Source organism: Melospiza melodia, chromosome 6, assembly GCF_035770615.1.
Source record: "Melospiza melodia melodia isolate bMelMel2 chromosome 6, bMelMel2.pri, whole genome shotgun sequence".
In the NCBI taxonomy this organism is placed as follows: Eukaryota; Metazoa; Chordata; class Aves; order Passeriformes; family Passerellidae; genus Melospiza; species Melospiza melodia.
In genome coordinates this window covers 49,193,433-49,215,889 of record NC_086199.1, presented here as the reverse complement: position 1 = coordinate 49,215,889, position 22,457 = coordinate 49,193,433, and the positions used below count along the sequence as shown (strand labels likewise).

Sequence of the window (22,457 nt, the reverse complement as noted above, 5' to 3'; positions counted from 1 at the left end):
ATGTTAATCCCCAGTTTCCAGATGATTGCTTTGAATTACCATGGAATCTCTGCCAAGTTTGTGAATGTTTTTGGAAACAAAAAAGGGCAAGTGGAGAAGATAATTTGTACATGAGGAAAAGGGACTATGACCATTTATATTTGTGTTATATTGGTTGAAAAACTGATGCTTACCTGTTTACCTTTGTTTGAAAAATGGGATTTGAAGGTACAAAAGTACTTGAAAATTCTCCCTGAATCTACTGTTCTTTCTTTTCTTCTTAAGAGCATGTAGCCTCTTATTGTTAAGGTTCTTTGGAGTATGATTCCACTAAAAGCCAAACTTTAAGTTTATCTTGAAATATAGACATTTTGAGATTTTTAAAAATTTATTTCATTCTTACCTTCTTTAGTGCTTTACTTAATTTTCATATTTATTACATGGAGATATTGCCACAGTAAAAATTAATCAGGAATTCAATTTGGATTTTTTAGTTACATACTAGAATGTAACATGCCAAACCTCAGTGTCAAAATGATCAAGTTTTGAAGTGATCAAAGATTTGAGAACTCTTACCATCAGAAAAGCAGGCTGAAATCCACAGTTACAATGAAGCAGAACACTGGGAAAATTCTCAAATTAATTTCTATATCACAATGAGGTCTTACAGAATTTAAAAATGTTTATTTAGCTACATAATTCAAATGATAGGTTATATATAAAAACTGTACATGTTTATCTGGAATATTTGATGGATGGAAGAGAAACAGAAAAATATTGGAAGGTGTCACTGGGGATAACTTTCCTCTGTAGGAAAGCCATGTTTGTTCAGAGCTGATATCATCATAACTCTGAAGATCTGAGAGCAGCTTTGTCTGTGCATTGTGTGCACTCCAACTGTGCAATTCCTTTAAAAAAAAGGGAAATAATTTGCATGTGACAGAAACTGGAGCATGTGACAGAAACATTTCATCTAAAATGCAACATATCTTTATTGTAGTATATTGTAAATAAAAAAGTGAGGAATTTTAGAAATATTACAGCATCACATTAAATTGGATTTGTGTCTTTGGTGAGAAACCAAGAATAATTAATTACTTAGCATTCTCTGAGGGTAAGTAATTTGAGAGGTAAGAAAACAGAAATGTTTAAGAAAATTTTACTTTATGAAATTTGTGAGTAACATAGGTGTGAGAGAGATATTGAGATATATGTACTCCAGCAGTCAAACATATTATTTGATCCACTCTTTTTTTAGCTCTACTCTTGATTCTTAAGGTTATGAAGAGTTATGAATTTTAAATAAAATACTGTTAGATAAGCAGAAATAGGGGGCCAACTGAAACTTAATCCAGCTTCCTCAGTTCAGCAGGAAATGCCTTTATTGTATTTATTTCTGAATTTCTTACTGGTTTTATCTATTTGACCATTCTTTTCTGAACAATCTGAACTGGGATATTTAGAAGAATTTTGAAAAGGGATTACCAGGCTGTTTTCACTTGCTACATAGCTGAAAGAAGTAATGATATCAACAGCACAATTTGGGACAACTTCTGAAGCTGGTTTTATCTGCCTTGGAGACTTGACTGACCTCTAACAGCTCTGACAACTTCTGGGTTCAAACTTCTTTCCTCTGTAGCCTCAGTGCTGGAATGGGAATGACTATCCATGGTACTAAAATCTTAATTTTGTTGTCAGCTCTTATCACAGCCATTACTTTCACTCAGACCTGCATGATCTCACACATTTGTTCGTAATGGGAATGTGAAGTTAGTGAATACTATTTAACATTTATAGGTAAAAATAAACTAATCTCCAATTTTAATGAAATTGCAAATGTATTATGAAGGTGTTAAATATGTACAGCTGAAAAATTAAGTGAAAATGAGATCTGTTATGCACAGTTTTACTCTTCTGGGATTTCAGGAAAGAAATATTATTTAGAGAGATTGTAATTTTCTCTTGGAATTGCCTGCTTCAAATCCAGTTACTAAATTGTAATGTAATGGACTGTGGCAAAATTTCCTTTCAGTAACATTTGTTTTTGGATCTGAACATTTTGATATTCAGTGTGGTAGGATTTTTTTCAACCACTGTGAAAATGCTTGCATTGATATCTGGCCAAGAAGGAGGTTTCTGTCATTCTGCTGCTTAAAAAACAACTCTACTGCTCAAGACCCAAAAGAGCACAAGAAGGTTGCAGCAATCTGGGAAGAGAGCCAACAGACATGGGTGTAATTTTGAGTACAGGTTAACTTTTCATAGGGTATCAGTCCTGGGAAGTGGTTACATCTGCCTGTGCTGGCTGCTTTTCCAGTCCCACACCATTTCTTTATGCTGGGACATGTATTTATATGGGCTCAAGGGAGAGTGGAATTAATATTTTGTATTGAAAAAACCTAGATTTTATTATAAAAAAAAAGGCCAACTGAAAGCCACAAACTCTAAAGCCCAAAAAAACCACCCCAACCAAAAAAGTGGAAGTTTTAGCTTAGACCAACTTGGAGAAGTAAAGAAGGTTTAAGGAGCAGGACTGGGATTTTGGGACACTCTTGACTTACACTGGCATGAAATGTTTTTCCAGCCATATCCTTAAGCATTGGTTACTAGCAACAGCTCAAGGGAATGGGTTTAAAGCCTTCTCATTCTCTCTCAGCACACCCCAGACCTGATAAAATTATTTTTCACATTCAGCATACTTTCTAGATTTTTGGATACTACTTGTGATTTTAATAATGAGACAAAGCTACTAGAAAAAAAAAAAAAAAAGCAAAGACTTTGGGGTTACATTGTAATTAATTTCAGGGTACAAGAAAACACATGTATGTAGGTAGAAAACAATTTTTAAAATTCTTTTTGCAGCTACAAACCTTGTGATTTCGGTCACCATGTAAATCTTTGCTATTAGTTTAGGTGATTTCATTTGTGGAGATTTTTTTGGGAGTTTGTGTTGTGTTCTGGTTGTTTGTTTTGGTTTTTCTGCCTACAACTTTGTATTAGCATATTTGGATTTGCTTCCAGATGGGTTGTACTTGCCATTACAAAGAAGAAAATACAATAATCTTTTCTGCCTCAAGGGCATGACTTGTGCTTTCCCTATGACAAAATAAGGTTTTTCTGCACACTATAAAGCCTGACTATTGGGAAACAGCTGGCATCAGATCCATGGCAGGCTTTTGCACCTGCTGTGGCACCCAGGCTGTGAGCTGGGCTCTCTGTCCTGTTCATCTGCTGCTCTGTGCTGGCTGCCACCGTGCACCTTTGCTCTTGCACAAAGTTGGAGCTGCTGGCACCTTCTGCCACTTAGAGCAGGAACCTTGCATGGTTCATTCTAGGAAAAGCAGTACAGCTGAGATATGTCTGCATTGCCAGAGATGGGGAAAACCTAACTAGCTTTCAGAATAGAATAATTGTAAAGCATTGCTGGCTTTCAGTTCTCTAATTGATTCTGCAGTTACACTCAGGACTTGCTAGATCATTTCAAATTTATGGCTAAAATTCATGAGAAATAAAGCCTCTAGCAAAAAAATGATTTATTTAAAAGTGCTACCTCTACTTGTATTTTCCATAAAACTTTGTGAATTTCAGTTGCAATGTAATCTTTTTTTCTTCTTTTGTACTGTTCTATGATTTTGTCCAGAACAGTTAAACCACCAGCTTGTGATAATTCTGTGTGTGATAACCGAAATTCCAGTTTTGTGAAGAAAAGTTAAACAGACCAAACTTAGTTGTTAGATAAAACTATGACCACTCTGAATGCTTGGTTCACCACTATGGCATCATGGAGAATTCTTGATGCTATCTGTGAGCAGCATTCATAACCTCTGCTATTTGTCTGAGTAAACGTCAGAGTGCTCAAGGAGAGAGCGATATTAACCAGACTACCTTGCATCAGGATGGGAGGGGAGGGGGAGAGCAGGGCACAATATTTATGGCTCCAGGAACTATAAGTTGTAATTTAATGAGATCAAAGCCTTTGCTGTTTATTTGCTGCACTAGGAGATCTGAATAAACTGGTTACAAAACAGACACCAAAAAAAAAAAAAAAAGCCACAGGATATTTAAAAGAGGATAAAGACTATAAAATCAAAGGCATCATGTTGTAGAAGCTTCTAATATAAAATTAATTTAGCATTCTCTTGAGATTAAGTAATTAATGCTTCAGGAAGAGCAAAGATCCTCCAAATTTATAGCCAGTTCCTGTTTTTACCAGATAATCAGTGTTCTCCCTTTTTTTCCTCCTCATTCCCAAGAATGTACACCGTAGTTACAAAAGTAATTCCTACTGTATATATGGGTAAAGAACCCATAAAACCCATTGGTTTTACCAATACCAACTCAATTTCCACTTCTAATATACCTCTTGGAAGTGGAAGTAATAAAATTATTAAGTAAATATTTCAAAGAGATTAAAATTGGCACAATAACATTTTACCTGTGAAAATAAAGTTTTAGTCACTTGTGACAAGTTTGAAGTTTAGTAAGTCAGTCTTACACATTTCAGTACCTGTAATTTATTCAGGTTTTTCCATACATTGTTTCAAAATGGGGCATGATAGTTTAAAAGATTTGTCTCTGTTTTGAATTGCAATGCCTATGCTGGATGAACTATTTATACGTGTTTCCTGTGTTAAGGAACTGAAGAAAGTAACTACAGACTTGATAAGGTCCAAGGTCACCTCTCAGTACAGGGTGGGAGAAGAAAACATCAATCTTGCATTGAAGGAAAAACAGTTTCAAGAACTGCAACAGAAAATCAGAATGGTATTTTGGATTTTAAACAAATTAAAGTTTTGGTGAATATTTTCTGTTCTTCATTCAGCAAACCTCCTGGCAGTGATCTCTGAGGGATACAGATTAGTGATTCCTTTCTACTATATTGCATATACATTATAATTAAACTGTTTCCACTATAGCCTTTTCTAGGGAAATAAATGTGCTATGAATATCAATATAATTTTGTAGTAAAAAAATGGGTAAGGAGACATTAAAAAATAATTCCATTTCTTTAAATAACCTCATGATGATTCACTATATCACATTAAAACAATATTGTTAAAGAAAATAGACAGTTATTTTAAATGCCTTTTACTGTTCTTCATGCCCTTTTCTTTTTTGTAGGAGACGGCAGTCAGTGAAAAAGTTCAAGAAGAAAACACTCACATCAAAGAAGAAAAGCTGGTGAGTTGATAATACAGCTTCACTATTTAAAAATCTTAAAAATTTAAGAATGTAGGCGCTATATTTCACACTTAGGTTTCTTATTATACTAAGCTAAAAAAAACCAGCTAATTTCACTTTTTACACTTCAGAAATGTTTAATACTGGCCTACGTGGTATCTTACTGCTCTAAAAACTGGTATCTTCAGTTTTTAGAAGTAGTATTACCAGAACAAAGTCCATTGTTTGACACTTTATTCTGAGTCTTACATTTTGTCTTTGAATTCAGATGGGAGAAATTTGGTATTCTCATGAAACACTTACCTACATGTGGGTTCAGTATTAATAAGCAGTAAATAACATGCTGTTCTGCTTTCTGGTTACCTACAATTTATTCTAACATTGCTGGTATTGAAACCAGCTAAAATGGGAATAGTGTGTCAATGGTGCACAAAGGAAATGATGTTCCATTTAGACTATTAAGCCACGCCTTTACATCCCTGAACAGAGTTAGGAGTGTCTTCTCTTGCTGACTCAGGTATATTCCAGAAAAATCCTTTTTAAAAAAAGGCTATGGAGTCAATTATCAAATGTAGCAAAAAACAAAAAAAAAAAGTTCCCTGTAATAACAACATAAGGCACTGCTTTACAGAACATTAAGCATGAAAAGGGTGGTTGGTTTTTTTCCTTTTCTTGAACAGTTGCAGAACTTTCACTCAGGAACAGGTCAGAGAAGTGTATCATTCTTGGTGCCAGGGAGGGACAAAAGCAGTATCTTGCTGCCATGCCCATAGAGCACTCATCCAGCAGCACTCTTCCAATTTATAAAAGACTGCTTGCATTTTGAGCTTGCTTTTAAAAAATACTTGCCAATAAACACATGGAAAAAAATGAGAGACGTAACTCAGGCCTCATTACTCTCCCAGGCCTGAATGCACTAAAAGGATTTCTGTGGAGATGAATGGAGCATAATTTGTGGAGCATATTTGCTGTGTTATCTAAGAGAAGGATTCTGGTTTGCATCTCTCTCCTGTTCTGTGTGAATTGCTAAGTTTTGCTTGGTAGCTTAGTTTGAACTTATGGAGGGGTTTGGTGTAGTCTGGATAGGGCTCTCACGAAGAGATGAGCTTCATGTTTCCTCCAAGTGCTTGGGTTTGGAGACATGGATTTCTGTGTTGTGGAGCACTCATAATTCACCTTGATTAACTGAAATGTTGGCTTCAGTGGTTCTTGGATTTAGGCTAGAAATACCATCTACATTACAGCTGATTTGTACTAAAGTCTAAGAGAAGCAGGCTGGTCTATTGGAGAGAAAACTGTCCTAGATTTAAAAGATGTGGCCAACTCTACTACTGACCTGTTGGATGACACTGACCAAACCATTCCACAGCTCTGCAGTTCAGTCTTCTGGATGTAAAATTGAACTAAAAATAAATTAAGCTTCAGTGAAAAAAATACTGTTTATACATGCTTGAAAAGCAGTGAGAGTATACTAAAATATTGATTTTGTTTTTATTAGATAGCTGTATCTTTGTATCTGTATCAGTAGAACCAGAACTAGTATAATTTGAAAGCACTTTACAAGTATGTCAAAGTACTTTGTTGTAATAATATGTTCCTTTCTCAATGTATTTTGAAGCAACTGAGCACATCTAAGATTTCTTTCTGCCTGAAACTCAGGGTTTTTCCTGTGCATGTATTTTAGTAACTCTGTAAGTGGTCTTGAGGGGGTGATGATTGCCTTGTCTGGGTCATTCACTCCATCTTTCAAACCTTGGAAATGTGTTTTCTAGTGTTCAATAAAAAATGACTTAGTTTCCAGCAGGACTTCATGGCAGCACTCATGGCATCTTCATCAACTCAGATCAGCTCACTTTGGGTGTCTCTTTTTTTACAATTTCCCCTTCATGAAGTAACAATACAGTCTTGAGAAAGGTAACACCAAAGTTTAGACCCTGACAGTAAAATATGATATAGCTGCACTATATGATGAAAAGCTGATGGGTGGTGGTTCACATCTATTAGGATTTAATTCAGGAGATACAGAATAATTTCATGTTAGAGTGATCCATTTATGGAATAATTTCTTTTGGATTTTCCATATTTTTCTAACCTGTGATATGGTAAGATAAATTTATTCTGTTTGTCCTGAAAAGAAATCACAGTAGGCCTGGATTTGATATATTTTATCCAGATTTGCACTGAAGAATGTATAAAGATTGGGTGGATTTCATTTTAACTGTAGGAAAATTTTCTGAAAAAGAATGTTATAATAGTTTATAGTAATGTTAACTTCTCCAAGGTAAAAGGTCAGAAAAATGGGGTGGTGTTCTGATTTCTCCCTACAAGTTTTCCCCAAAGTTGAGGCTGAAGTACCTCTTTTTACAGACATGAATTTGTCAACACTGACAGAATTAGAAAAAATTAATACAAAAGACATAAATTATCTAATGTTTAAACTCCAGAAACAAAATCTTACTCATTATATTTATTCTGTTTGTATTAATAAGGAAATTCTCAGCTCTCTACAGTGCGTGCAGGAGCTGCTTCAGCGAATAACCCAAACGAATGTTAGAATGGAAAGTGAATTAAAAGCACTGAAAGAAGACTATCAGGTCAGATTTTTCTCAATTAGACAAGCTGTTACTATCTGTTATGTATTTTTAAAGTCCAGGGCTGTTAAAGACATCTGTGTGCCTTTCAGAACTTTTGACCTCACTTCCATTGCTCCCTCAGCTCCTTAACTGTCAGCACGAGCCTTGAAGCACAGGCTGTGCTTTCCCTCTTCTCTCCCCAAAGTAAATCATGGTTGCCATTCTCAGCAGCCATTTCTAGAGGGCAAAACCAGAACAGGGTTGCTTTCAAATACCGAAATCAAATTATTTTATGACTTTTGTTTCTTGTAATTTTCATATAGGTACACATTTCTGGGCGACATTTCAAATTTCAGATCTTCATTCATAGCTGGACCTTGTCCTCAGTTCTATTAAAGCAGAGGGCTAAGAAAGAGCATTTTCTTTAGCCCTTTCTTGCTGTGTTTTCTGGCATCATATTTATGCTAGAGGTGGGAAGTAGTCACGCTGGAGAGTGTGGAGTTGCAGCACTCCTCAGTTCCTCTTTGTCTTGGTTTAGGGAAAATTTTGGGAGGAAACTTTTGAGGTGGTCCCTTTAGAAGCAACTTTAAGTGGCCTCTCCTCCCACCAGTTCAGGAGACATCAATTTCCTGTGAGAAAAGTGGAAAAAAATTTGTTTATTTAACAAGCAAAGTACTCACAAACATGAAAAAATGAATAATATTAAACAGTGAAACTTCTCATTGTTTTGAAGAGATGGCAAATTCAGAAAGTCTTTCTGTAATTCAGAGTCCCTTTTGGGGGTGTGTCTTCAGCTTTTCTCAGTCTCTCCGGGGTCGGGTCTGGTGTCCACAGTGTAGCTTGGGGTGTCCTGAACGATGGACTTGGTGTCATTGGACTGAACAGTTCCAAAAAACTACTGGCCTCAGCTAATTAAAAACCCCAACTAATTAAAAGCAAAGGAGAGTTCTGTTCTGTTGTTTGTGCTGCAGGCAACACAGTGGTTGTGGATTCTTTGTTTCCTTTTTCTGCCAAGGTCGGGATTAAATGTGTGAGATGGTATTTCTTATTGGGACTCAGATGTTTATGGGTTCTTATTCTACAGTCTCACAAACTGTGAGTTCTACAGCACTTCACTCTAACAAACTAAAAATGGAGCTGCATCTCCCTCTCTACAAGGCCTTTTAAGGATAAACTGTCCAATTAAGAAATGACACCTAAATTATTTTTACTTTTGACCCAATAACCAACCATTCATAGCCCACATTGTGAACTTTTTATCCAATTACACAAAACCACCCAAACCCAAGGAGAAGGTGAAGAAGGAGGAACAGCCTGCACCCTAAACCCTCCATCTTCCTTTATATATATTACTATATTCTAAAATCTTAAACTATAAGTTTTCTAGCCTGTGACATTACACACTTCTATTCAAACTCCACACCCACAATCCCAATTCTGTCACTCAATTTTGGAAGCTTCTCCACAGCCTCAGGTCAAATGCAGTGTTCCCTTGGGGGTCAGTGCCTGCCAGCACAGAAAGTCTGAAATTCTCAGTAAGCAGGGTTGCAAGTGGGTGAGAAGGATGCAGGGGAGCAAGTGCAGTTTCTGCAGACAACCTGTGTGCTGCTTCTCTCCCCCTTTGCTCTCAGAACCAGTCTTGAAGGTGCAGAACTTACTATCCAGTGTAAACAGAACAGATGACTGGGGATGCAAGCATCATAAAGTCACTTTAGGACACTCTTTCAGCATGTAAAAGCTCAGAACTGTTCAGATTCCTCATTTCAATAGCAGTCAGTGCACTGAAGGTTAAGGTCATATCCATTCCCATCAGATGTACCCTTCAGGTACAACCACTGATAGGACTATTAAAAATTATTATCTACTGTTTGCCTGGACATAACCACAACTGTTCCACTCTTTGAAGCCAAGGTTTTGAACTAGGAGTTCAGTAATTTCAAGTGGAACTTCCAGTGTGGATATATACTCCTGTTTCTAAATAAATGCTTCTATGCTAATTTGAGATAATGCACTTCCCTTAAGACTTTACTCTTAACAGGTGTGAATGGTTTGCCTTCTGCCACATTAGGACTTCTGTATTTTGGTGAAACAAGTAAGGTTGAAGGTGATGTATGTTCTCCATCAGAAAGTGGCTAAAGCCTCCCTAAGAGTTAAAGCAACATTTTAACAAAGATTAACTGAACAACCCTCTGGCTGTAGAATTGCCTAAAGTAGCATGATTTTTCTGTAGCTTCTGTTATTTGTATATTGGGCCCAGTGAAGCAGGATTACTTGCTATTCATATAATCCTGTTTTTTGTTAAAGAAAGAAGGTAATGTGCTTTTCATTTTTTAAGACAATTGGAATTGCTTTTTAGATTAAAACAGAGGCTGGAGATAATTAATATATATATAACCTTACTGGCATAATACAGGAGCCCTTTAGTCCTTTGTGTCAGGACTATTGAATAGCAAGTGTATTTTAAAGTGCTTTTTTCTGATAGCATTTCTGAGCCATTGTTTCCCCTCTCAGATAAAGTTTATAGTATGCCTTAAAGCTCCAGCTAAAACAGTAAATGGTATCTGTGAATCTTCTCTTTGAAGACTGCACATAAATGTGTACAAGTATGGCTTGTTTTCTTCTTGTTAAGGTATAGATGGAGGACAAGTCTCTCTTTTGCAGCCTGTGCAGGCCAAAAATTGATTTCTGTTTGCAATTATGCTAATTCTGATGAGAGCCTGCTCTGATTTGGGTCTGTTTGTATTAGACATTGGGAAGTTGTTACTGTTTTCAATTGTTCTAACTACAGCAGAAACCACTGCTGGTCATCAAAGCTTCAGTGCAGTCCTCAAAGGTAACTCCAGGCATAAATACTTTAGATGAAATGGATGTTACAAGGCATGCCTTGGTTATGCTTATATACAGGGATAAAAAACTGATAAATTGATGTAAATAGACTTGTTTTTCAGTTTGATACAATTACCATGATATTCCTAAGAAATGAGACAATATTAGCTTCTTGTTTGACATTTTTGCAATCATTGCCATGATGTTCCAAGGAATGCTGGCTTCTTATTTTGCATTTTTGCTTTTTTTTAAAATAGGGAGCTGAATATATAACTTATAAAAAAAATTTCTTAAACAGATGACAGAATGCTTGAGAATGCAAGGAATTCAGGTATTCCCCTGTGTGTACAACTGGCTTTAACATGTGATCAGTTCCATACATCTGTAACTTCTGAGATTTTGCCCTAAGAGCTATGCTGTGAATAACTATAATCATCCATCACCAAGGAGGTTGCATTTCAGGTGCAAGTAAAAGCATCCTTGGAGTTAAGAGTAGCTTCATCAAAGACAGGAGGTCTTGAATTTCCGTTTTATACAGCTGGATGAAAGATGCTACATCAGAGTGGGATTATTCAGACAACGTATTGCTGAATTGTCCCATTTTTGGAAATACATAATCTGTCAAAGAAGATCCATTATATTCTCAAGCACAATTTTCCCATGTGTACAAAAGTGCAGGGTAGTTTGAATTTTCCTAGTGTTAGTACCTATAAAATATAATTTTATTAGTAGTGTAGCTAAATTAACATAGACATTTTAAAATTGGTGCTAAGTGAATCAAAAAGTGGACTCATCTTTAGTTAAAAGATTTAGTAAAAAGGAATTGGTTTGGAGCATTGCCTCCATAACATTTTTCAAGTGGCGTTTAAAGAAGCTCAACAGAATCATAAATATGTAGCTGGTCATACAGCTCATACATTAAAGTTATGCTTACATTATGAAATATATTTGTGTCATCTATTTAGCAGGTAATGGAATGCAGGGACTCTTACCTACCATATTGTTTGCTATAAAAATATGATAGGATAAAAATTCCAAGAGTACCTGATATGTGTGTGAAGTTGCTGCTGATTTACACAAGACTCCTTTAATTTAGCACAGGAAAGCTGAAAGAGTTAACCCAAAACTCTTGCAAGTACAGTTATGGTGGTATAAAACTAAATATTACTGTTATTTCAATGCACTCCTATTTCAGTGACCTAATAAAAATAAATTAAAGCATAATCAGATATATACTTCATGTTGCAGTAGATATGTTTTAGAATGTAAAGATTGTGTAGTTTATAAGAGAGGTTAATAAACAATTTAGGACAGAAAAACGGATTATAAAAATATTTTTTTTCCTATCAGTGTGCAGCAGTTTTTTCTTTAAATATAGTGACTCTGGATTATGCTACATTTCATATCTCTCATCTCTGGACTTTATATTACTTTTTCAGCACATTAAAACTTATGCAGTGAAACTGAATAATGGCAAGTGTTTTTATACCCTTTTATAGCCATTTCTTTTTTCATAACCTCCCCCTGTTTCCTGTTAGCTAAACTATAAGCACCTTTCTGTTAATTTATGAAAATTATTGTTGAGATAGCACATTATCACTGATCTGTATGGCACTTGCAGCATGTTAGAAGCAAAGGTCCAAGCAACATAAAACACATCAAAATTCATTAATGTGGTATTGATTATTTTTTGGATAATTAATTTTATTGCAGGCCCTTGAAAGAGATAATGAGCTGCAAAGGGAGAAGGCAAAAGAAAATGAAGAAAAGTTCCTTAATCTTCAGAATGAGCACGAGAAGGCACTAAGAACTTGGAAAAATGATGTAGGTTTATTAAAATAAATGCTTTAGTATTAAAAGTTTTTTGGAATAGTTATCAAGCATTTCAGGTAATCCCTAAAAGCCAAGAAAGTACTGCAGAAATAATGCAATATAAAAACAACTAATTTCTTCTCCAGTGATACAGATACTTCTAGAAATGAATATTTTTTCAAGGTAAATTTATGTTGACTTCTGTGCTCCAAAAGGTCAGTGCTCTTCCTGCAGCTCTGATTTGAAAGGAATTCTTCAGCGGGGACTGAGGGTGAAATGGGATAAGAAAAGGTGTGTCTGCTATGTCCCCCTAGTGAATTCCCCTCTGTGGACACCTAAACAATAGTTTGTCTTCTATATTTGACATTCTTTCTATTACCTCATTGCTTTTCAAGAATACTTTGGCAATTATTTAATCCAAAACAATTAGCAAAACATTGTATCTGTAAAAATTGTCTGCAATAATAAATGCATGTTTGGATGTAGGAAAGATTAATACCACTTCAATAAGAAAGCTCTGCTTAATGTGTGGAAACCAGACTCTTAGCAGCATTTGTTTAATGGTCTGTCTTTTTTATTTCTATGTGCTTGGCACTTGCTGCCAGAAAGGTTTTGATTTTGGTAGATAGATTTCCAGGGAAACTGTAGGGAAATAATGCAAAGTTGTCCTTGTAATCCTGTTGCCTAAGGCTCACTCCTTTGAGTGCAGCCACTGTGGGGATGACTGCAACCATGAGACCACAAAATAGAAGAAGAGAAGAATAGAGAAGATCTGATTTCCCTGATTCCTTGGAGAATTTTATACCATCATTTCCTCTACAGACGTGAGAATTTGCCCTGCTTATTTCTCAGGAATGTTTGCATCTGTTCTGTGCAAGATAATTGTTATTCCTTTTCATATTTCTGCCATGGCTAACTAGAAATTTTGTCTCCTAAAGTAAATAATCAAGGATAAAGTTAACACTAATCCAGAAATCCAGAAATCTTTGTAAATTAAGTGAAAGTATTTCTGTAAAATTGTCCTTCAGTTCTTTTTACAAATTGTAGTTTGGGCCATTCAGTTAGTTCTAAATACAAAAATTTAATTGTTACATATTTTCTGAAGGAGGATTGGATACTTGAGGCTATTTACAGAAGTAAAGGACTAAGCAAATTATTTGCTGTTGTGGTTTCTTGAAATGTAGGTAGAGAATGAATGTTGAATATTTCATTTATCTTTGAGCCAAAAAGGAAGAAAGCTACGAATACAAATCTCACTTTTTTGGAGTATGGCTACAGGTGAAATGGTGAAAAAAAAATTCCCAAACCAGTTAATAAAAGCTATAATCTGTAATGAAAATGTGGTTAAAATTTTGGTTGAATGAAAGAGCTCGATTACTTTGTACAAGGAAATTCCTTAGCATACTTTCTTTTAAGGATGAAGTTTCATTTGCTAAGCTGTTCATGCCTTTGAAAAATGCTGGTTTACCCATTGGAACATGCAGTAAAGTGTCTGTGTGCTCTGTGTACTGCAATTATTACAGGAGGAAAACATGAGAAGAGAAATACACACTATTAAAAATGAGCTGAATTCCCTTAAAGGACTTCATAGACATCTTGAAGATTATCATCCTCCTCCAGGAAATCAGCATTCTGAGCAAGTGGAAAATCTGCAGGTAAGTGTCTTTACTAGCTGCAGTGTGTCGTGTAAAATGCCAGAGAACTGAAGATATGACAGTTTTTCTAATCTTGTCTGTCATGTCCACTCATTCTCCTTTGACATGGCTCAGCCTAAAAATTTATATGACAATGGTATCTAAGTATCACTGAAACTTACTGTACCCAGAGAATGTTCTCCTCTCATCAGAGAGGTGCTTGTATCACAGAAACCTGAGACACTACTTCATTCATAAATTTTTACCTAACAGACAGCAGTTAACTTAAGCCACCTATCTTTACTAAACCCTATTCCACAGACACACTTTCCCTGGGTATTTCTCAAATACTGGGGCAGATCCAATTGGCTTCATATGTATCTAAGTTCCCTGGAGGTGTGGAAGTAGATCCACCTCTACTCAGAGGAACTGATTTCAGCTCCTCTAAAATCTGAAACATGGGACAGATCAGAAGGTTGTTTTTATCTGTACTCAGGTTATCTAAGTGCTTCAGTTTTACTTTAAGAAACACCAACCTTTATGTCACATTGCACATTTAGGAGCCATCAAAGGCACAGCAAGCTCATCGGGTGGTGAGTGCAGGAGGTAAAAGACTTATGCAGTGCAGGCTGAGCCAGAATTGAGCTTGGATTGTTGGCTGAGCCAAATCCATGTTCAGCTCTAGGTGCAGGGCACATATGGGAAGTGAACAAGTGGTTAAGCACACAAAGATGGGCTTTTGGAACAAAAGGAGGAACACATAGCAGCTCTGTTATATCCCATGGTCCCTGCAGCTGTACATACAGATACCACAGATCCATGTTATATCCCCTGCAGCTCTGTGTTATCCCAGGATCAAACTGGATTGCAAATTTGTATTCCAGTCTTCTGTAGAATTGAAAAAATTGGGCAGAGTCAGAAACCATAAGAAAGCTTCCCTGTGCATTGAGTGTGTTCTGTTGTTCAGTTGAGTATTTTCCATTAACTTTAACAAGCAAGTAATGATCTAACTTCAAAGAACGGAAAACTCATTTTCCATGTATACAATCTTGTTTGGAGTGTTAAGAAAATAGAAGGATACTAGGATTGTAAAAACAGCTAACTATTGTAGAACTAGTCCATAATTGTCAGTAAAATGGCAAGCACTAAAAATATTTTAGTGTTACGGGGCTTGCAAGGGTCTTCAGGGTGAAGAGAGAGACAAGAATGTTGACCTCATATTCAGAAGGCTTGATTTATTATTTTATGATATATATTACATTATGACTATACTACAAAGAATAGAAGGAAAGTTCTCAGAAGGCTAGCTAAGCTAAGAATAGAAAAGGAATGAATAAACAAAGGTCTGTGTCTCAGCACAGAGTGAGAGCCAGCTCTGCCGTGAGGGGTCAGTAAATCCAAACATCCACCCGAGACCAATCACCGATGCACCTGTTGCGTTGCACAGCAGCAGATAACCATTGCTTACATCTTGTTGCTGAGGCCACAGCTTCTCAGAAGGGGGAAAATCTTAAAGAAAAGATTTTATGAAAAGATGTCTGTGACATTTTAGGATTTGGAAGAATGTAAAATCAATGTCTTCTCAATGCATGTACATAAGTATGTTTATAGCTAACATACACATACACATGGCTGTGGTCTGGGCTTAATAATGCAAGGGAAATGAGATTTGAAAGGATTATTTCTTGTTCCAAAGCTGAACTCTACAAGGAATGATGCAAATGGTGTATCTTAATAATCACAGTTTCCTTGAATGGAAATGGAATATTGATTTTGTTTAGGATGCAGAATCAAAGTGATTAGGCATTCATGATAAACAGTACTGGTGCTTACTAAGATAGCCTCATGGGTCTGAAAGCAGAAAAGCTTAAAGCATATGCTCATAAATGCAAAAGAAGTCAGATGTCTTCCAAATATACATCTTACACTATCTTATGGCAAATTGCCACACCACTTTGTATTGTACAATCATTAGATTTCTAAAGCTGGGCAGGTTGGACTGAGTGGAACAGTGCCAAGAAACTGAAGCTGCAGCAGATCATATTGGTTATCCTGATTTGTGGAATTTCACCTTGTATCACTAATGAGTCAGCCTCTAGTGACACATAAAAGGGAAAGGTGTTGCCTTGGATTTAGATCTTGACTGTGGTTCCAAGTGTTCTAAGGAAATATGCTTATACTTATTTTTACACCCAGTGCAATCTGAAATCCCTGTGGTTATTTGTGGGGCATGAAATTCAAAATGTACTTAAACTTCTTCACACTGATCACCTCTGGAATAGTAATTAAACAAAAGACATTTTTAAAAGAAAGGTACAATGTCAGACCTCATTACAGACTTGGATTGCAATTTAGTTTAACCTTACCATGCTTCACATTTAGTTTGATATAATTTGTAATTCATCTGTGTACCATTAGAGAATAGGGGTACACCCACCAATGGCTTGCTGGAATTTTTTGTGGGTGTATGTACAGAGAGATCTGGTTTTCAGAAGGGTTTGAATTGCATACTATGAAATAGTCTTTTGAGGGGAAACGGATATTTAGGGATATATGTGTTTCTTAGTTAGATTTTACTAAATCACAGGCAAAAAATTAAAATCCAAGTTTAAAAGTTTTGTTATTTAGGTATTTTAGTTTGTCCATCTTGGACCCATTTTTAAAGGGCTGAATTGAATTTAGTGAAAAGAGCTATTTGAATTTATTGAAAAGTAGGTTTCTTCAACCCATCTGAAAACCTGGAAAGGAAACATGAAACCTTTCTGCCTTTCTATGAACACTTCATCCTGTTTGTTTCAGATGCAGTCCCCAGCTCAGCCCACACCCACAAATGTGGTAAGTTCCACTGCAGTGGCTGTCTTCCTTCTGTAGAAAAGACTAATGTACACAATTATGGAGTGGTGCTTGGTGTTTCTGTCTGAAAAAAAGAGCTCCTGGAAACAACAGATTGTAAGCTAATTACAGATTTCAAGAAAGAAAAAGGAATTTTCTACTATTTGTATTCAATAAGCTTGAAAGTGTGATGCCAGGGCTATATTGACAAAAGAAGCAATTTTAATTAAAAACCTAGAAAAGAAGATGTGCAATATATATAATTTCCAAGTGTGACAGGGAAAATAATGATAAAACATGAGGAAAAGAGAAATTTCAACTAACACTTCAAACTGAGGGTGGAGGAAAATGATTTTAGGACCCTCCTCTATTTACCATGACTCCTCCCTCCCCCAAACCAGGAAAGCTGGGAGCCTCAGGGTGTTCCTGTGAGCTGCAGGAAACTCTTTCCAGCAGATTTGTGTTCTACATCCCTACTCTGCCAGCACTGCAACAGCCCCATTTTTTAGCAGTGCTGCCTCCCTGCCTCCCTCCACTCTGCAATATTCTCTGTCCTCCCCACACACCCAGTGCCCAGGCACAGCCCTTGTAACTCCCTCCCACATCCCAGCCTTCCTTCTGCAACACCTCCAGCCACCCAAGTGTCTTCAGCTCTTCCCCACATCTTTTATGGCCTAAGTTCCCTCCCACATCTGCCTCTTTTATATCCTGTCTTTAGGGCAAGAGCCAGCACGTGCTCCTGTCTTCAGCTGCCAGACAGTTGATGATGATAAAGGATGCGTCTCCTTTTGCTTTTATTTTTGGTGGGATTTTATTTTCTTCACTATTTAGGCCCTAGTTTCCACAGAAGTTCACTGACTGCAGCTTTCAAAACTGAACACAAATACACAATGCAGTAGTAGACAAGTGATTTAGACTTTTAAGTAGACAAATCTTTCAGGCTTCAATTCTTGTTGAATTTTACTCAAATCGAAGTTGAAAAGCTATTTGGGAGGGAATGAGAAACTTAATGTCAGGGATTGTAAATTCAGAAGCCTTGTGAAATGAAGTTAAAAGTCCTGGGCATTTTGCTAGAAAGAAAAGTTGTTTATATGTGCTTGTGCTGTTTTTGTGTGTATGTTGTTTATGTGTTTGGGTGTAAACAGCAATCCTGCAGGATTTTTGCACATGGAATCACTGAGCAGGTCACTGAGTGGGCCAGCAGAGAGAGGAAGTAATCCAACCACCACATGTACAGCTCAAATTCCTTCCACTGAGGAATTCTGTCAAATGTATAACTTTGTGCACTGTAATATAGCAGGACCTGAATTCTTTCCTACTCTTCTAGGGTATTAGTCTGCTTTTTTCTTTTCCTCTGTTTACACTTAGTTTTTGTGCTTCAGGTCTTTGTTTTCCATCAGAATGTAAAATTAATTTTAAATCTCAGTGCTGAACTTTTTACCTAATCAGTGGCTATAGTAAATTACTAAAATACCTATGATTTTTTTGTTCCTTCCTATGCTAGAGTGGTCAAGAACACTCAAAAGACAGTGAAATACACGCTTTTCAGAAAGAACATGAGTTTATGCAGTCTGTAATAAGAAAATATGGTAATTGTGGAAACGAAGAAGAAACTGAAGTAAAAAACACAAGGGACCAGTCTTCAAGCACTGAGGAATTAAAGAGAGATCAAAGTAATAACCTTCCATGGATAATAGAGATAAGTAGTTTTGTTAAGAAAGGCTAAATGTTTTCAGATGTAGCATATGACAAGAGAGGGCTTAAGTCCTGAATTAAATGGTCGTACCTAAAATCTACAGGATGTTAGTATATTCTCTGCTCTCTCAGTTCATAAATATTTTGCAAGTGACCACAGTGCAATACTTACTTTCAGTAGCTTTTTGACAGGCTTGTGTGTGTAATATAAGATATCACTATCGATATCAATGTTGAGTCCACCTCTTTGGAAATTCTGAACTGTAAAAATAAAGCATTACATAACCTCTGGGTTATCAGTCACTAACTAGAGAATGCCCTCACTCTACAGGGTCCCAAGTTCTTGAGAACAGTTTTAAGGATGAAATTAATGTTGCTAGCCCTTGTGAAGCAAAGCAAAGGGAGGCTTCTCCCAGGAGCACCCTCTGCACAGATACTGATTTAATTACCCAAGGACACACCTGGGAAATGCACGGCCCTGGATGCAGAGAGGCAGAAGGAGCAGCACACAGAACATTACCAGATGAAAACAATGCAGATTCAGATCAAAAGGCACAGGACAGCACTGAGCCCTTGGCAGCACACCCCACACAAACAGGGAAGGACTTCTTGGGCAGTGCTGAGACTGTAAGTGCTGACAGGAGAAACAGAGGGCAGGAGGCTGACACCAGCAAGGAAGAACTGTGCAATGCTGCAGGTGAATCAGCTTGTGCCAAGGCAGATGCAAACTCAGACACCAGACAGCACAACAAAAGTGTCCTTACACCTGAAGCACCCAAGGCTGAGTCTGAAGCTGTTCTTTGCACTGAGAAGAGTGCTCTGCATGAGAGAAATACAGACAACCACCAAGCTAAGGAGTTAAGTTTTGGCATCCTACCTTATACTAAAGAGAATTCTCAAGCAGAATACCAAAAATGCAGCTTGCTGAATAGTGACAATTCTGTAGGCAGTGAATTACATAAAACAGAAAAAAACTTCAATCTGAGTGGTTTACATAGAGATAAACTTCCTCTGGAACAGACACACGTAGATGCTGAAGGCAGAAATGATGACAATGCCAGAAACATGAACAGCACTGGTGTTCTGGCAGCTGATACTCAACATCCACCAACTGTTTGTTGTGATAACACAAGTGCTGATGATGCTGCTGCAAAAGAATGCAGAGATAATAAATCTCTTGTAGGTACTTTGAATTTATGCCCCCCAAAAACTGAGAGAGGAGTAAATGCAGATGACAGGCACAGCAATCAACCTGAACAAAGCAGTGCTAAACAAACAGGAAATGCTACAAACACATGGACTTCCAATGCTGAAGCCAAATCTCCAGTAAAGGCTGATCGTCTCGAAATTGCTCGCAAAACCCCCCCAGCAGATAGAGCATGTGCAGATAAACTAATTCCACATAAAAATGTTAGCAGTGGTACTCAGATACACTCCATCAAAACTGGACATTCCCTGGAGATTAATGCTTCAACAAATAACACACTGTTAAAAGAGAAAAAAGACTCACTGAGTGGAACAGTTCCAGGAATGAAGCTTGCTGAGGGTCACCTGAAAGAACCATGCTCTTTACCCATGAGAACATCTGGAAATTTAGTAAACATAAGTGTAAGGTCATCCTTTGATCTTCCAAACTCAGATAAAAAAGCTGAGAAAACTCCACTATACTTGAATTTTTTAGCTCTCAGTTCTTGTTCAAGAATAAATCAAATGAGAGGTCAAGCTACGTGGACTTCAGCTTCCAAGGAGCCTTCCCTTTTGAAAGAGAAACCACCATGCTTAGTGGAAAACACAAACATTATTTCAAACACACAGAGTCAAGATCTCAGTGAAAATGGGGACAGTGGAGAAGCAGGACAAGGTAAGAAAATATAAACATTAATGTTCTGAACCATGTGGTGCTTAGAAAAATTATTAGAAGGTGAAATGTCTATATCTAAACTTAGTGTAGAAAAATGTAAGCCTGACATTTTAGTTATATCATAAAAAGGTGAGATTGCTCTGTTTATGTTATAAATGCAACTAAACAGCTTTAGTTAGCTTGTCAATCAATTCGTTGATTAAATATTTTTTTCTCATATTTCTCTTTGTAAAATAACAGCAGTGCAATGACAAACTGAATTTTGACAGGCATTGCTAACCCTAATGTGGAACATATTCTATCAGGGCTCTGCATGGATCAGAAAAGCATTGAGCAGCTTTTGCAAATTATTCCGTGTTCTCATTTTGCATCAGAATCAGGGTAGATTTTGAGCCAGTAGATGCTTCTTTGAATGGATTTTACAGAAATTTATTTTTTATTTTATTGTACATCTCTAATTTAGATGGACCATTAAAACCATCTGAATGTGCTGAGTGTGTGAAAGGACTTTATATTCTGACTTTATATTCTTTATATTCTGGAAAACATGGAGCTTGAGGTGCTCAAGGAGCATTTTAATCCCCTACTACTGACACTTGGTTATTATTTGTTGAGCAATATTTTGCACATAGAAAAAAGTAAATATGAACTTTATTCCATGGGTTTTTAAATCATTACTGAGATGAGGAAAAACTGTATTTTAGATTTGTTTTGCAGTAAAATGAGCTGGTAGATTACCCCAAAACTGGAGCCCTGGGTGTTTCCCAAAGAGCAGGATCCACAGGACAGGGTGTTTGTGTCTGTAGAGTTTTTGTTGGTGCAGTGTTTTCACCTTTGGTCCTTGAAGATACCAAGAGCAGAATAGACTCCCATCCTTAGTTTTGCAGCCAGTGGCAGACAGAAACCCAGCAGTCTGGTTCCTTTACATTGCTCTGTTATGAATTTAGCTCTATATGTAATATTGTTTCTGTCCTTGGTCTCATGCTTATGGATATTTATGTTCTGATGCACATTTTTTGAAGTTCAGTTTCAGAAATGCTTTTGTGCCTAAACCAGCAGTAGTGGTAGCAAGGTACCAGAATCCTGATGTCAGATGGCACATTATTTCTTTTAATAATGTGAATTTTGGTATCTGTTTCAATAAAATGAATGCCTAGTTCCATGATGTTCTGCATGTATCTTTTCTGTAAGAACAGACAGAGCTATCTAAATTTCTTCCCTGTGAGTTCCTCCTCCTCTTCTCATCAGAAACCTTTCTGTATGCAAAGTGCTGGAAATCCAAGTGACTCAGAGATTCATCCAAAGGAATTGGTGGGCAGCTAACTCCAGTCCCTCAGTTGAGTTTCCTCAGTTGAATTCCAGCAAACCTTCATGATGAGGGTCTTGGTCTGTGTCCCAGATGTGCCTCATGCTGCCAAATTGAGATAGGTCCCTCCTTGAGGCTGCTGCTGTCTGGGAGTGCTGCAGAACCTCCCTGTGAGGGCTCCCACAAGTCACTGCAGCTCCCAGTGATTGTTGTGCTTGGGGTTTGTGCTGTTTTGTTTGCAGACCTGCAGTGGAATCCATGTGGGCACTGGACCTATATTTTAAATCTTTTTATTTATATCCTGTATGCTATACTATATACTGACTGGAACACAACCCATTTAGGCATATGGGAGAGCTAGAGGTGAAGAGAATTGGTGAAAGAGTTTAGTAAATCTATCTGAGGGAATTCCTCTTACTGCCTAACCACAGTGCAGTTTACTATTTATATGCTGGCTCTCAGAAAGCAGAGACTCCACATCAGTAAATGAAGGAAAGAACTGGGAATGGGAAAGATCTTCCTGGCAGATGCTTAAAAAAGAAAAACACATAACCATTTTCCTGTTCCTCCCAAGAGAAAATGTCAGTATTCTGAAATAATTGTTACATGACCATGAGGTAGCTGCATTTTCACAGCAAAACAAGGTTTTACTGTCAATGCAGTGATCCACAGGCATCTGTGCAGTGGCAGAACAGCTCCTGTTTGCATTGTGAGGAACTGTGACAGAATCCTTGTGCTTTCACCTTGCAAGGAATTTG

The 22,457-nt window shown here is 37.0% G+C and overlaps 1 protein-coding gene across 1 annotated transcript in view; it reads left to right on the top strand.

Annotated features, from left to right (window-relative positions):
• CCDC73 (coiled-coil domain containing 73) overlaps window positions 1-22,457 on the top strand; it is a 48,451-nt gene that overhangs the window by 22,161 nt on the left and 3,833 nt on the right. The window contains exons 9-16 of the mRNA XM_063160558.1: window positions 4,615-4,743; window positions 5,101-5,160; window positions 7,650-7,754; window positions 12,273-12,383; window positions 13,895-14,026; window positions 16,805-16,840; window positions 18,342-18,510; window positions 18,864-20,393. Coding sequence (XP_063016628.1) covers window positions 4,615-4,743; window positions 5,101-5,160; window positions 7,650-7,754; window positions 12,273-12,383; window positions 13,895-14,026; window positions 16,805-16,840; window positions 18,342-18,510; window positions 18,864-20,393 — 2,272 coding nt within the window. The remainder of the gene's footprint in view (window positions 1-4,614; window positions 4,744-5,100; window positions 5,161-7,649; window positions 7,755-12,272; window positions 12,384-13,894; window positions 14,027-16,804; window positions 16,841-18,341; window positions 18,511-18,863; window positions 20,394-22,457) is intronic.